We start from the raw sequence: 12,575 nt of genomic DNA, 5'->3' as shown, positions 1-12,575 counted from the left end.
AATATTTCAACACTAACAGATCCTTTAAAGTGAATTTACGTTTTATGTAACTTAATTTGCTGAAAATAGTGAAAATTTCTCGATGTTTTCGTGCGTTTAAAACAAGAATCGATTTGGATACAACCTCAATTTGAAAATTGCTACAAAAAGAAGAACCATCTCTTTTAGGAAAAATCCATGTGAGAGGAGGTTTTAGTCGTTTGTAGATGATTAAACTTGTAAACGGTTGGAATTCTTCAACTACTTTCTACACGTGTCGTCCTCCTAATCATCTATTATTAGCGTTGATGGTTGAACGTATGCATAACGACCACAGCATGTTTGATGGACAATAAGACCCTTAATCACGGCAACACGGACTTGACATCTAAGATTCGGATAAATTACTGGTCGCCAAAATACACGAAATATTAAGAACAAATTTCCTTCAATGTAGAATTGCAACCCAATCTCCTCTCATACTTCCCAAAGAGTGGATTTCTTGTTTTGGGGATTTTTCGAAACCTTTTGCATTGTTGCATGCATCATTTGTATTCAGAAGAGTAAAGATAACAGATACTGAGGATACTGTACATGAACGAAGGATTCTCAATAGTATTTTTCGAGTCAGTGCGAGTGCAAATCCTCGTCACGATTCCTTTCAGAGAAAAAAAAATTAAATTGTTCCTTTGCTTCATCGCCTTCTGTCGTATCACAAACGAGCTCCTCGGCACAAGCCTTTCGAAAGAATCCTTGACAAGTCCATCCAACTCTAACTAATTTGAATAGACCCTAGAGTAGTAGTAAAACAGTTCGGGTTCATCTCTCAGGAACATCATGAATGCAAGTGGCAGCATGTCTGCACAACCTCCCCATATGTCACCAACGGAATACACCATCAACATTCGATCATTCTTTCTGCAGAAAAGAGATCGTATTGTTTTTCTAACGCTAGTGATCATCACGCTCACATTGTTGATGCCCATGTATCATGATTATTACATGTATTACAATGAGAATAATTTACATCATCATCATCTGATGGAACACTCTAAAGCAGTATTATCACCACTAACTGCACATGGAATGGGTGATGATGCATCATTGTTCATTGAAGAAGAGCCTTCTCGACGTGCTGCTCATCGTCCTCACCTCAACAATGTCGGACAACAGCCAACTGCCTTCGTGAGCATGCATGTGGAAGAGGCTTTAAGAAGAGAATTATCTCCACCAGCACAGCTTTGTGCCATGAACACGTATGATAAGAACCAACAACAAGGAACCATCGAAAGAGAGGATGATAGCAGTACTGAACCTACTACTACTCAACCATCCACTACTACTACTACTACTACTGCCACGAACACCAACAACAACAACACCACCACCACTATATTCCTCTCCATGACACAAATCATTCAACGCCTTCTCATCAAGTACACCATCAAATTATTCCTTTACATCTTTCTACTAGGAGCCTATTGGAAATTCCATAATGTCATGAATTTCATCTTTCGAAATATTACCACTTCGAATACGACTCGATTGCCCAATCCCTCCATGTACATTTCATTCCTTCGTAAAATATCACTCTCTCCTCATACCATTCTTCTACTATCGGAAATTACGAGATGTGCAGGCTCCACGCTTTGGGTCATGTGTGTGCATTTGGTTTTAGGAAAACATGCACCTGCCTATCTTTGGATCTTGGTCTATGCATGTTTAGGAAGTGTTGCCATGGAAATGTCACAAACAGGTTCCTCAACTTCAACTCATACCACAACGTATATTGCCATGTCGTTCATGGTGAGTGGAGATTTATTTATCATGATCTATTTCTTGGACTATACACTGGGTTATTGTTTGTGTGTGGCTGTCTCCATTCTCATCATTCAAGTCATGACTATTGAATTGATTGATTTTATGAGAAATCATTCGATTGCATTTGTTCAACAACGAGAAGTGGAAAGTCTCAAACACATGACCAATCTCTACAAGAATTTATATATGAGTGCTCCTGATACTTTTATTTCATGTGTGTATTGTCCACAAACTGATGAGAATGATGATGAGAATGATGATGAGAATGAATGCATGACCAATGAAGGACGATCAAGTTCAACGATGAAATCTCAAGATGAGATGGGTCGTCATCATCTATACCACAACGATCCCAATAGTAGTGGTGTTGGATCAGATCAAGATTGGAATCAACAACCACCACTGCAGCAGCAGCTTGCCAACATCCCTTCTCGAGAAAGTCTCCTCCTTAGAAGAGTTTCATCCTCCTCAGATCCAAATAGTAGTGGAAAAGGTGCAAGTACCTGCAGTAGTAGAAGCAACATGAGTAGCAACAGTAGTAGTGAAGAAGCCTTAGATGCTGTGCTCAATCATGAAGAAGAAGCAGCATACGCGCGCAATGACATGAACGAGACAACAAGCACCAATAAGTGCCATCATCGGTCTACACCAACCAAGAACACCAAATATCGTGGTGGTGGTGGTGGTGGTGGTGGCGGTGGTGATCAAGGCTCTTCGTTGAACAAACGTTCTGTGCACAACCGAGCCAAATCATCATCATCCCTCTATGATGATCCTTATCAATGTTTGAAACATTTCAAAGTCATTCAATACAACCATGCTGCATGCGACATGTTAGGCTATCAATCCGATCCTGTCAGTACGAATAATAATAATACTAATAACAACAACTCCAAGTCGCCAATCACTACTGGTGGTAATAGTAGTAGCAACAGTGGAGAGAATCCATCTGGTGTCACGGAATCTCTGACTCTTGCAGATTTGATATTGAATCCCAATGAACATTCGAGTGAAGAGTTGAAATCAGCAGTGTTGGGAGGTAATGATGCAACCATTCATGAATTACAACTCAAATCCATGACCAAATTGAGAAATATACTATTTGATATTATGGATGGCAGTCCACACTCTTCCTCACCCTCCGTTTCATCACAATCAGATGTCATTGAACAAGATGAATCTATGACTATGACCACTACTGGTAGCAGTAGCAGTGTATTCAGTGGTGGTGGTGGTCATGGTAACAATTCTCAAAGAAATAGAACCTACTCGACAGCCTCCTTAAATACCACCACCAGTTCTACTACGACTTCGACTACAACCAATACAAACCCAAATACTACCACAACACATACTAGGGGTGAACCAACTGCTACCACCAACACTACTACTACAACTGCTACGACTACTACTACAACCACTCTTCATCACTCCTCCACTTCTTCTCAATACTCTCATGATCGAATCATTCCTCTCTTCATTTTAGGAAAGAATGGAAGTATCATGACATGTTCATTGAGTGTTTCGAGAATTGTCTTGTATGATACTTCCAATGCTCTATCATCCTCTCCTCACAAATCATCTCAAAGTAATAATAATTCTCTCACTGAACAAGTCTATCCAGTCTATTACAATATGATTCTTCATGACTTGACACAAAAATACAAATTATTAGATGAATTGAATATTGAAAAGGAAAAGGCTGTTCAAGCCAATAATGCTAAAAGTCAATTCTTGGCTCAAATGTCTCACGAATTGAGAACACCATTACATGGTATTATTGGTTTGACTGATGTCTTGTTACAATCTCCAACCATTGCTCCACCACCATTATCCTCTTCTTCTTCTTCTACTAATACTATGAATTCTAACAATAATAATATCAATAATAATATCAATAATAATAACAATACGACAACGACGACGACGACTCCCCTCATCAATCATTCTGCATCCACTCCTAACATGACAACAAGTACAAACAATAATGGAATGTCATTCATTTCACCTCCAGGTACATCCATTGTGATTCAACCTTCATGCGTACAGACTTCTTCCACTCAGCTGAGCACCACATCCATGAACATCATGACTGGTGTGAATGATGGTAACACCTTGACCACCACCCCTTCCACTACCACCACCACTACCACGAACACAGCCGAGAAATCCTTAATACCCTCTCGATCATCGACTTCCAAGTTACCCTCTCCTCATACAACCACCATCACTACTGCTACTACTACTGCTACTACTACTACTTCACCACCTTCAACTACTTTGAATGGTACTACGACTGCGACTAGTACTACTTCTATGAATACTTTGACTTGTTCCAATAATGGATCTTTGATCGTCTCGAAAAAATCATCGTCTCTCTCGCCCATTGAATACTATTACAATCAACAAGCACAACAACAACAACAGTATACTCAATTTATTAATACCATTCAAACGATCAAGTATAGTGGTAATATTCTTCTTGGTTTGATCAATGATTTATTAGATATTTGTAAAATTGAATCCTCTAAAATTCAATTAGAATGTAAAACATTTAATTTGAGAAGAGCATTGAAACAAATTCATTGTGGTATCTTCCAACACCAAGCTCAACAAAAGAATTTAAATTTCACCATTGATATTAATCCCAATGTTCCAACGTATGTGGTTGGTGATGAGAATCGATTGGTACAAATTTTAATTAATTTGGTGTATAATGCCATCAAGTTTACAGATCAGGGAAGTGTGTCATTGAGTGTGGAGAAAGAGGAAAGTTTGAAGACTCTTCAGGAAGGAAACACTTTGGCGCCTGAGAATGATGTGAGCATGATGAATTCTGGTACTGTTACAACTTCTACGACGACGACGACTACTGGTACAACCAATAATACTTTTACTACCACCACAAACGGTACCAGTGGTAGTATGGTTAGTCCAGAAACGACAACACTTTCTACAGAGAATATCGAAATTTCGAGTAGTGAACAACAACACTCCATGAGCAATGCATCTCCCAACGTTCAAGAATCTTCTCAAAATGTGCCTCAATCATGCACTTTGCAAGCACTGGGTTCATCCAACACTCCACAATACTATACGATCAAATTCAAAGTAACCGACACTGGAATTGGTATCTCACCCAATGATTTGTGCAAATTGTTTAGACCATTTTCACAACTGCATTCAAGTAGTGGAAGCACTTCATGTCCAGGCTCTACTCACAAAACTCTCAAGATGAAAAAGGTCAATGAAGGAACAGGGTTAGGACTCTACATCTGCAAGCAATTGGTAGAGTTGATGGGAGGCGAATTGAATGTGAAAAGTGAAGAAGGAAAGGGATCATGCTTTTATTTCAGCGTCAAGTTAGGAATTGATGAAAGTTCCAATACACCGAAAGACCTTACTTTGCAGCAACATTCATCGGTGCATTTAACCTCCACTCCAGAGCACATGGTTGAAGCTCCATCGTCACCCATGTCCACTAACGACGTTTTGAACATTCCTCAACTCTCGAAAGATGTTCTATCCAAACTTAATATTTTGATTGTGGAGGATAACTCTATTAACAGAATCGTACTGATCAACATGTTGAAAAAGTTGGGATGTCAAAACATTGACACTGCTAAAGATGGAGTTGAAGGATGTGAGTTGTATACATTGTCAACCTCACAGAAAGATAATACTGGTTCATCTAAATATTATGATATTGCTTTTATTGACATCTATATGCCTAGAATGAATGGATATGGTGTGGTTCAGCATATATTAGAATCTGAATCAAAAGAAGCTGCCTCTAAAACTACCTCTCTAGTTAGATCACCACAGGTACAACCAGAAGAACAACCACACCGACATCATACCATTTTAGTGGCTCTTACAGCAAACGGGTTTGAAGAAACAAGAAATCATTGTCTTTCCAATGGTTTTGACGTTTTCATGAGCAAACCTTTCTCAATGAGTGAATTTTCGCAATGTTTGGCTGAATGTGTAAGGCTCATAGAGAAATACAATGGTTAGTAGGTTCCTAATAAATTATTTGGCCTGTGATTCATTTTAGAGCTTCAAAAATATTATTATTTGAAGAATCATGAAATATCATTTTCAAACATCTCTTTCGTGTGGCTCTTTGTAAGGAATTCCAATCTTTTCAAATATTTCTCTTTCGGTCGCACATGATATCTTAATACCATCATGTATACGATTACTCTTCTTGTCTCTGATAGTGTTGGCACAAAGAGACTTGTCAGAAAGTGAATAACCTATTCCTCATAAATGATAGTTAGTTTCAACATTTTCGTAGAGTTAGATCAACACCATTTGACCAAACTCTTTGACAAATCCTCACTTACCTTTTTTCCTGCAAAGTAATCGTATGGATCGATTGAAATGATCACTCCCAGTAAAATACAACAAAGCAAAAGCGTAATGCTCTCTTCTATAAACCTTAATGTCGATTCTACGATGGATACCAACATCATCAAAGCAGTATACACCCATAAATGTATCATTTTCATCCTCCTCCAGATGAAGTTTACATGACATGGAAAGAGTATCAGTAATGATTTTCAAATCTTGCATTTTTGTCACAATTTTTTGTAACAATCCATCCAAAGAGAAATTTTCAATGTTTGACTCACTGTCAGTACTGTCAGCGCTACTACTGTAAACATCATCAATACCAGTTCTCACGCTAATTAAAATGTCTACATCACCACAATCTTGTTTTCCTCTTCTAAATGAACCCACAGCTTCACAAATAATGTTGGACGAAATTTTTCGAGCAATATTTTGTACAATTTTAGAAATTCGTTCAACTTCTTCCCTTGGAATTCTGTTTTGAAATTCATAATAATATTTTAAACCAATCAGTTGTTGATGGTTAAGAGTAGAGGTATCGATATCTTCTATTTTTCTACACCCTTGAGAATAAAGTGTTTCAGCAGTTTTTGTACCAACGCCCCATATTTTTGTGAACGATTGAATCACAGTATTTACATTATTGGTCTGGACGCTTTCTAATCTTGATATTTTACCAAATTGCAAATATTCTTTAATTTTTTCTCTAACCTTGTCTCCAATTCCAGAAATTTCTGCTATTTGATCAATACTTGTAATTTTAAATGAAATTCCCTTAATGATGGTTGTAGCTTTTCTGTATGCCATCGCCCTAAAAGGTTCATTCATACTATTGTAATGCTTGTAGAGCTTGTCAAATAAATCCGCTAGCTCCTGATTGGGGCTTCCGTTGCCGCTACTTGTGGTATTATTTACACAAACAAAGGAATTTAAAAATCTATTTTTTCTTTCCATCTTTGCCTTTTCTACATGTGATGCATCTTGGAGAGTTGTTTCTTGAGATGTTGTGATGATAGAATTCACTTGTGAAAAAGATTCATTTGGCGATTGTTCTGGAATATATTTCTTAATATTAGTTATTAACCTCTGAGCTTGCAAACAGTCAATAATAAAATTTGGAGAAACAACATTCTTAAACACAGGCATTAATTGTTTGTATTTTTCAAAATTTTCACTTCCGCAAATGATAAAATCCACTTCTCCACTCAATTTCTGATTATTAAATATTTCTACAAAGCCTCCTCTTTTAGAAATGTTATTGGAGTGAATGTTCGCTTGTTGTTTGCTCATATTCTTGCCGCAAATTAGCAAAAACTTTAACCCATCAAAAATTAAAGCCAAATTGGATGAAATAGTTTTTTGTGAGGAACAATTAAATCCCATTTGGGATGGTTGAGAAGAAGATGATGAATGAGGATCATCATTGGATGAAACTATTCCGATGGGAGGATGAAAATTACAAACTAGAAGATTGTTTTCAGTTGATGATGATAGAGAGCAAATTTCGGGTGGAGTAAACCGTTGAGAATAAGCTTCTTCTTCTTCTTGTTGCAAATCATTTAAATATTGCTCTAAATGGCTAAAGAATGAATCATGATTTGGGTTGAGTCTGGAATTGGTTTGATCATACATTGCGAAGAAAACCTCCACAGCGAACAGTGTCGTCAATGATTACCCGAGCCTAACAAGACTAAACCAATCATCAAGGAAAAGACTTTTTTTTGATGAACACAAAGGCAACTCTGTCCATAAGTAAGCAATTCCACAACCATGTGTTTTAAGAGAAATGCAGATACACAAGATATTAGCAAGTTTGTGTTACATGAGGGGGATTCCAATCTGTATGGTGAGAAAAATTTGTGTTGTTTCGATACAGCAAATACCAAAGCGCTATTATCTCTCAATTTCGTCTCTCCTTGAACATTTCAAAGACGTCCGTCTCCTGTTGTTGTTGACAAGACGACTACAATCACTCACATCACCAAAAATGCGTCCACACCTGCATCAACACAACTTGCCACCTCCGGTGCCGCCTCGACCCATGACAACAACAACCACCTCAGGCTCATCCCAGTTGCAACAACAACCTCCAAAGGTAGTGGTACAACCCCTCCCACTTGCTCCAATCTCTACCAATATGAGATCAACATCGACCATCACGAATTTTAGTAGTACAGCTGGTGGAAATATCTCACCACACTCTCCCACACCAACTCCAAACAACAATCATGGAGATCAAAATCATCATCAAGTTCCACCCCAACATCCTACTTCTCCGTTGAGTCCCAAAGTTGCTACGACCACAACCTCCTTGAAACCAACAACAGCCTCCAACACTTCCTATCATCATCAACATTCTCATAGTCATCATCAAAACTCTACCATCATCAATCAAAATAATAACAGCACCTTGTTTACTCATTATGTTCAAGAAGAAACGATCAATGTTCCGCTCTCTCAAGAACAAATAGCAGTCTATCAAAAACAACTCTCTGATGTCATCAACAAGTTGAAACAAACTCATACCGATGGCAAGGAAAAGGCTAAAGCTCTCGAACACGTAATTTATTTATCATGTACACTAAAATCGGATTTTACAATGACACTCTTTCTGGCGTTCCCAACTCCCAGAAATAGTGTTACAATAGCATTTGGAAAGCACTTTATTTTTTAGAATCCTAACCATTTTAAAAAAGGTCGAGCAGGCTGTCGAAGTTTTGTTCTGGTGTTTGCTGGAGGTTTTTTCAATAAAAATGTTAAAACATGAACGAAACGCCTTTGTCGGTCTGTTGAGACCGGAATATCATGTTGCCATCAAAACAATGCTATTCGCAGTCCATCAATATATTAATGTCGAACATTTAATAGAAGATATTATTGATCAATGTGGATTTCATCGCAAGGATTTTAATACCATCCATCGCCATCTCGAACTATATTTCTCATACCTCATCACACACAACAAACGAGTCCCATTTGTTCTATACTGTTGCAAATTCCAGGTTGACAATTCAACAAAGATTGCACAATATGTTACTGATTGCATTGACCCGGACGAGGATAGTGCTATCTATAACATTTACTCTGACCCAAAATTTCAAAATCAAAGACAAAATCAAGAGTTAACATCAGAATGGATCAACAAACTACATTTTCAAGGCTATTTGAAATTGAAAGAGTGTCATGACGAGCTGATGCGAATTCGTCAAAAACGTAAACACTCCAAAACAAGTACAGCTTGCGAAGACCCACCTCAAACCTCAACAACGTCACAACGTTATTCTAGTTCAACCATCATGAAATTACTCGAACCAGAAAAAAATGTCGGCGTTATTGAATTACATAAAATCCTGGATCATGGTTTTGCTGAAGACTACATCACGTTGTCATATTCAACAAAAGAACAAACAGCACCGTATTACATGCTGCAACAACTAATTAACAACAAATTTATTCCAACACACTCATCAATTGTAAATACCAAGTCCGACACCATCTCTCATAATTTTGTAGACCATGCTGATTTTAAATCACAAAATAACGATGATGATAGTTATTATTCGGAATGTGATATATTTGATGAGGATATTCAAGAATTGAAAAAATTGTTTTTTCAGGTGTTAGGTAGTCGCAAATTAGTACCTCGAACTTTCTTTTTCACATATCTTCGTGATGCTTTTTCACAATTAATTTGCAAAGACAGTAGAGGCCATAGATGGAGCCCATCTGTTCTTTGTTTTGCTCAAGATTTATTGGTTATCATGGGATACAATGCGTATGAAGCATTGGCGAGAGGGTTGAAACGAGGACAAGAATTTGAACCCTCTTCTGAAAGATGTAACTTAGTCCTACCTTGTTCATCCACACTCGACCATCATTTTCACACCGCATCATATGGAGAAGGGAATACTAAACTAGACAAAGATGACTTTGATAAGCTAGTAGAAAAAATGAAGGTTATTGAAAATCAAAATTTTGGTCTTGTTCAAATTGATGCAGTAGATGTAACACCGCATTTAGGAATCAATACCAAGCTTGGGCTTGTATACGGTGCCAATGAAGGTCCATTGAAGATTAGTGATTGTACTGCACTAGCTCAGAGTCCGAATTTTCCACCCAAGGGTTTTTTAGCTGAAAAAATTGTTCAAACTTTATATTGCAGTATTAACGGTGAAGTTCGAATTCCTGGAAACTTCAAAGTATGCACTACTGAAACTGAACAAACCATTAGAGACACGATTTCTGAATTTCGTGACACATATACTCGAAACATCGTCTGTACTGTGTCAGATGCAGGGTCTGCTAATTACAAATATTTCACATCGAGCCCAAATGAACTACATCATTTTTGCTACAGTCACCATTGCAAAAACATGAGGAATGCAATTAATGGGAGACCAAAATTATATCCGGTTGCCACTAAAGTAGGTGCTCCAAACCTTCAAATTGCACGCCATTCCTCTGCTTGTATTTCTTCCAACGACAACGGAAACGGTTGCCATTTGATGAAAATTGTTATTCAAAGAACACAAGCGACCAACATACCACTTTCCTTCATAGTGAATGACAAAGACACAATTTCATTTGAATGGAAAGAAAAAGAACCACGGAATTTTAACTCTGGAGGCATTTCTTTCTATCATAGCAGCAATGACAACGAATTAAGTGTTACGTTGTTGAGTGAAACCCTTCATACTAACATTGGTAAAGTGTGTGTGGCAAATTTTAGCAATCAAGACATAGCTGTCACCAAAATTTCTTGTTCTATTTTACAACGATTTGAATTGAACACACTCGATGAAATATATAGACAACAACCTTTAGAGTGGTGTAAAATAGTTAAACGGAGCTCGTTTATCAAATATGATGATCAATCTGAGGATGTATTACGTGATGTATGCAATTTACAGTTACTTGAAAAATTACGATTATTGAACGAGAGAACCAACTATCGATATTTAGGATTCTATAAGTACTTAAAAGCGATACATGATTTATTTCATGTTTACGATGACAAAAATCATGATGGAACATCTTCACACAATTTGCACGAAGTGTTGCAAGTTCTTAAGGAAAATTTGGACTATTTGAATGAGTGGGATACCGTTTTCCAAGACGTCATTATTTCCAATAAGAATAATAATTTTACATTATCCGGAACCCTCACAAAAAACATCATTATCCATAACATCAAAACAATTCAGAAATTGATCAGAATTATTCCACAAGATGCAGTTTTTGATTTGTCTTTATTGGGAACACGTTCTCTTGAAGGATTTTTCGGAGAGTCACGTGATTATTCAAAAAGAACCACAGTATTGGACTATCATAGAAGTTACTCAAACATGAAAATCAAATTAGTGAAAAAAGAATGTGTATATCTTTCATACAATAACGATAGAAAGAGGAAATATTGTGATGCCCCTAGTCAAATTAACCAACAAATTTTGATGAGAATGACTGAAAAACAATTTGTTGACTTTAATAATGAAAGAAAGCAAGCTAGAGAAAGCGTGACATCCATTTCTTATAGTTTTACAGATCAAGATTTAATTTGTGCGAAAGACTTACAATTGCGATGTTTACAACATCGTGTCAACTCCATCCGTCAATCATACCATCAGTCAAGACATGACTATAGGGCCGGATTTGCCACCGATTTCATGGAGACAAGCATTTCCAATTACTACAACATTTCACTTCCTGTTTTCCATATTGAAACAAGTGAAGTTTTGCCAAACTTAACAGAACGACTTACATTAACCGACGACATCAGTTTTACCATTATTCAAACACACGACTCATTAATTCATGCTCAAAATCATATTGCGGCATTTTTGCTTAAAAAGCCCGTAGAATTTGAAATTAAGACTAATCATATTTCTTTGAGCAATGCAACCGTAGAGGTTCGCAATTTCAATGAGAACAATGAAAATGCATCTCGACATTCTGAACCAATTAACTCATTTAAAATATTTGTGGCACCAAATCAGACGGATCCATTCAAATTTAAATTAATTGGACAATTTTCATCAACAACCAGCACCAAGCTTTATCAAAAACAAATTGCTGTGATTGTTGGAAATTATCAGTTGTTGTCACCTCCTTTTTACGTATTTGCAAAGAAAACAAAAAACCTCGTTTCGTATTCCCAGCTGAGCCAGGTGGTGGCTTCGTCTCAAGACATGCAATAAAATGTCAAGCATTTTTCATCACAAAAAAAGTTCGTCCAAAAATTGGAACACGTTTAAAATTGTTCACCTATTTATTTCTTCCGACCACAATTACACCGTATTTTTCTAATCACAACAACATACCTCAAGTCGTTTTATTATTCATTATAGCTCCAGCAGAAGCCTTTGTCCTTCAACAAAGACAAAGCAGCTTTTGCTGGGCGAACAACAAAAAGCTAATGTAAC

The 12,575-nt window shown here is 37.1% G+C and overlaps 4 protein-coding genes across 4 annotated transcripts; 3 read left to right on the top strand and 1 right to left on the bottom strand.

Annotated features, from left to right (window-relative positions):
* Positions 1–816: 816 nt before the first annotated feature.
* Positions 817–5,817, top strand: C9374_014545 (uncharacterized protein; the record flags this gene model as incomplete). The annotated part of the gene is made up of 1 exon (XM_044690544.1): positions 817–5,817. The coding sequence occupies one exon, from the start codon at positions 817–819 to the stop codon at positions 5,815–5,817; it is 5,001 nt and encodes a 1,666-aa protein (XP_044553137.1).
* An 84-nt stretch (positions 5,818–5,901) lies between these two features.
* Positions 5,902–7,788, bottom strand: C9374_014544 (uncharacterized protein; the record flags this gene model as incomplete). Its single annotated transcript, XM_044690543.1, has 2 exons — positions 5,902–6,059; positions 6,150–7,788. The coding sequence occupies 2 exons, from the start codon at positions 7,786–7,788 to the stop codon at positions 5,902–5,904; spliced, it is 1,797 nt and encodes a 598-aa protein (XP_044553136.1).
* A 355-nt stretch (positions 7,789–8,143) lies between these two features.
* C9374_014543 (uncharacterized protein) lies at positions 8,144–8,830 on the top strand (the record flags this gene model as incomplete). The annotated part of the gene is made up of 1 exon (XM_044690542.1): positions 8,144–8,830. The coding sequence occupies one exon, from the start codon at positions 8,144–8,146 to the stop codon at positions 8,828–8,830; it is 687 nt and encodes a 228-aa protein (XP_044553135.1).
* A 79-nt stretch (positions 8,831–8,909) lies between these two features.
* C9374_014542 (uncharacterized protein) lies at positions 8,910–12,350 on the top strand (the record flags this gene model as incomplete). The annotated part of the gene is made up of 1 exon (XM_044690541.1): positions 8,910–12,350. One exon carries the CDS (start codon positions 8,910–8,912, stop codon positions 12,348–12,350), a length of 3,441 nt encoding a protein of 1,146 aa, XP_044553134.1.
* Positions 12,351–12,575: the final 225 nt, after the last annotated feature.

The sequence above is a fragment of the Naegleria lovaniensis genome (assembly GCF_003324165.1).
Source record: "Naegleria lovaniensis strain ATCC 30569 chromosome Unknown tig008, whole genome shotgun sequence".
Classification (NCBI taxonomy): domain Eukaryota; phylum Heterolobosea; class Eutetramitea; order Acrasida; family Naegleriidae; genus Naegleria; species Naegleria lovaniensis.
Note: the sequence above shows the minus strand (reverse complement) of the source record. Positions and strands in the feature narration are given on the sequence as shown.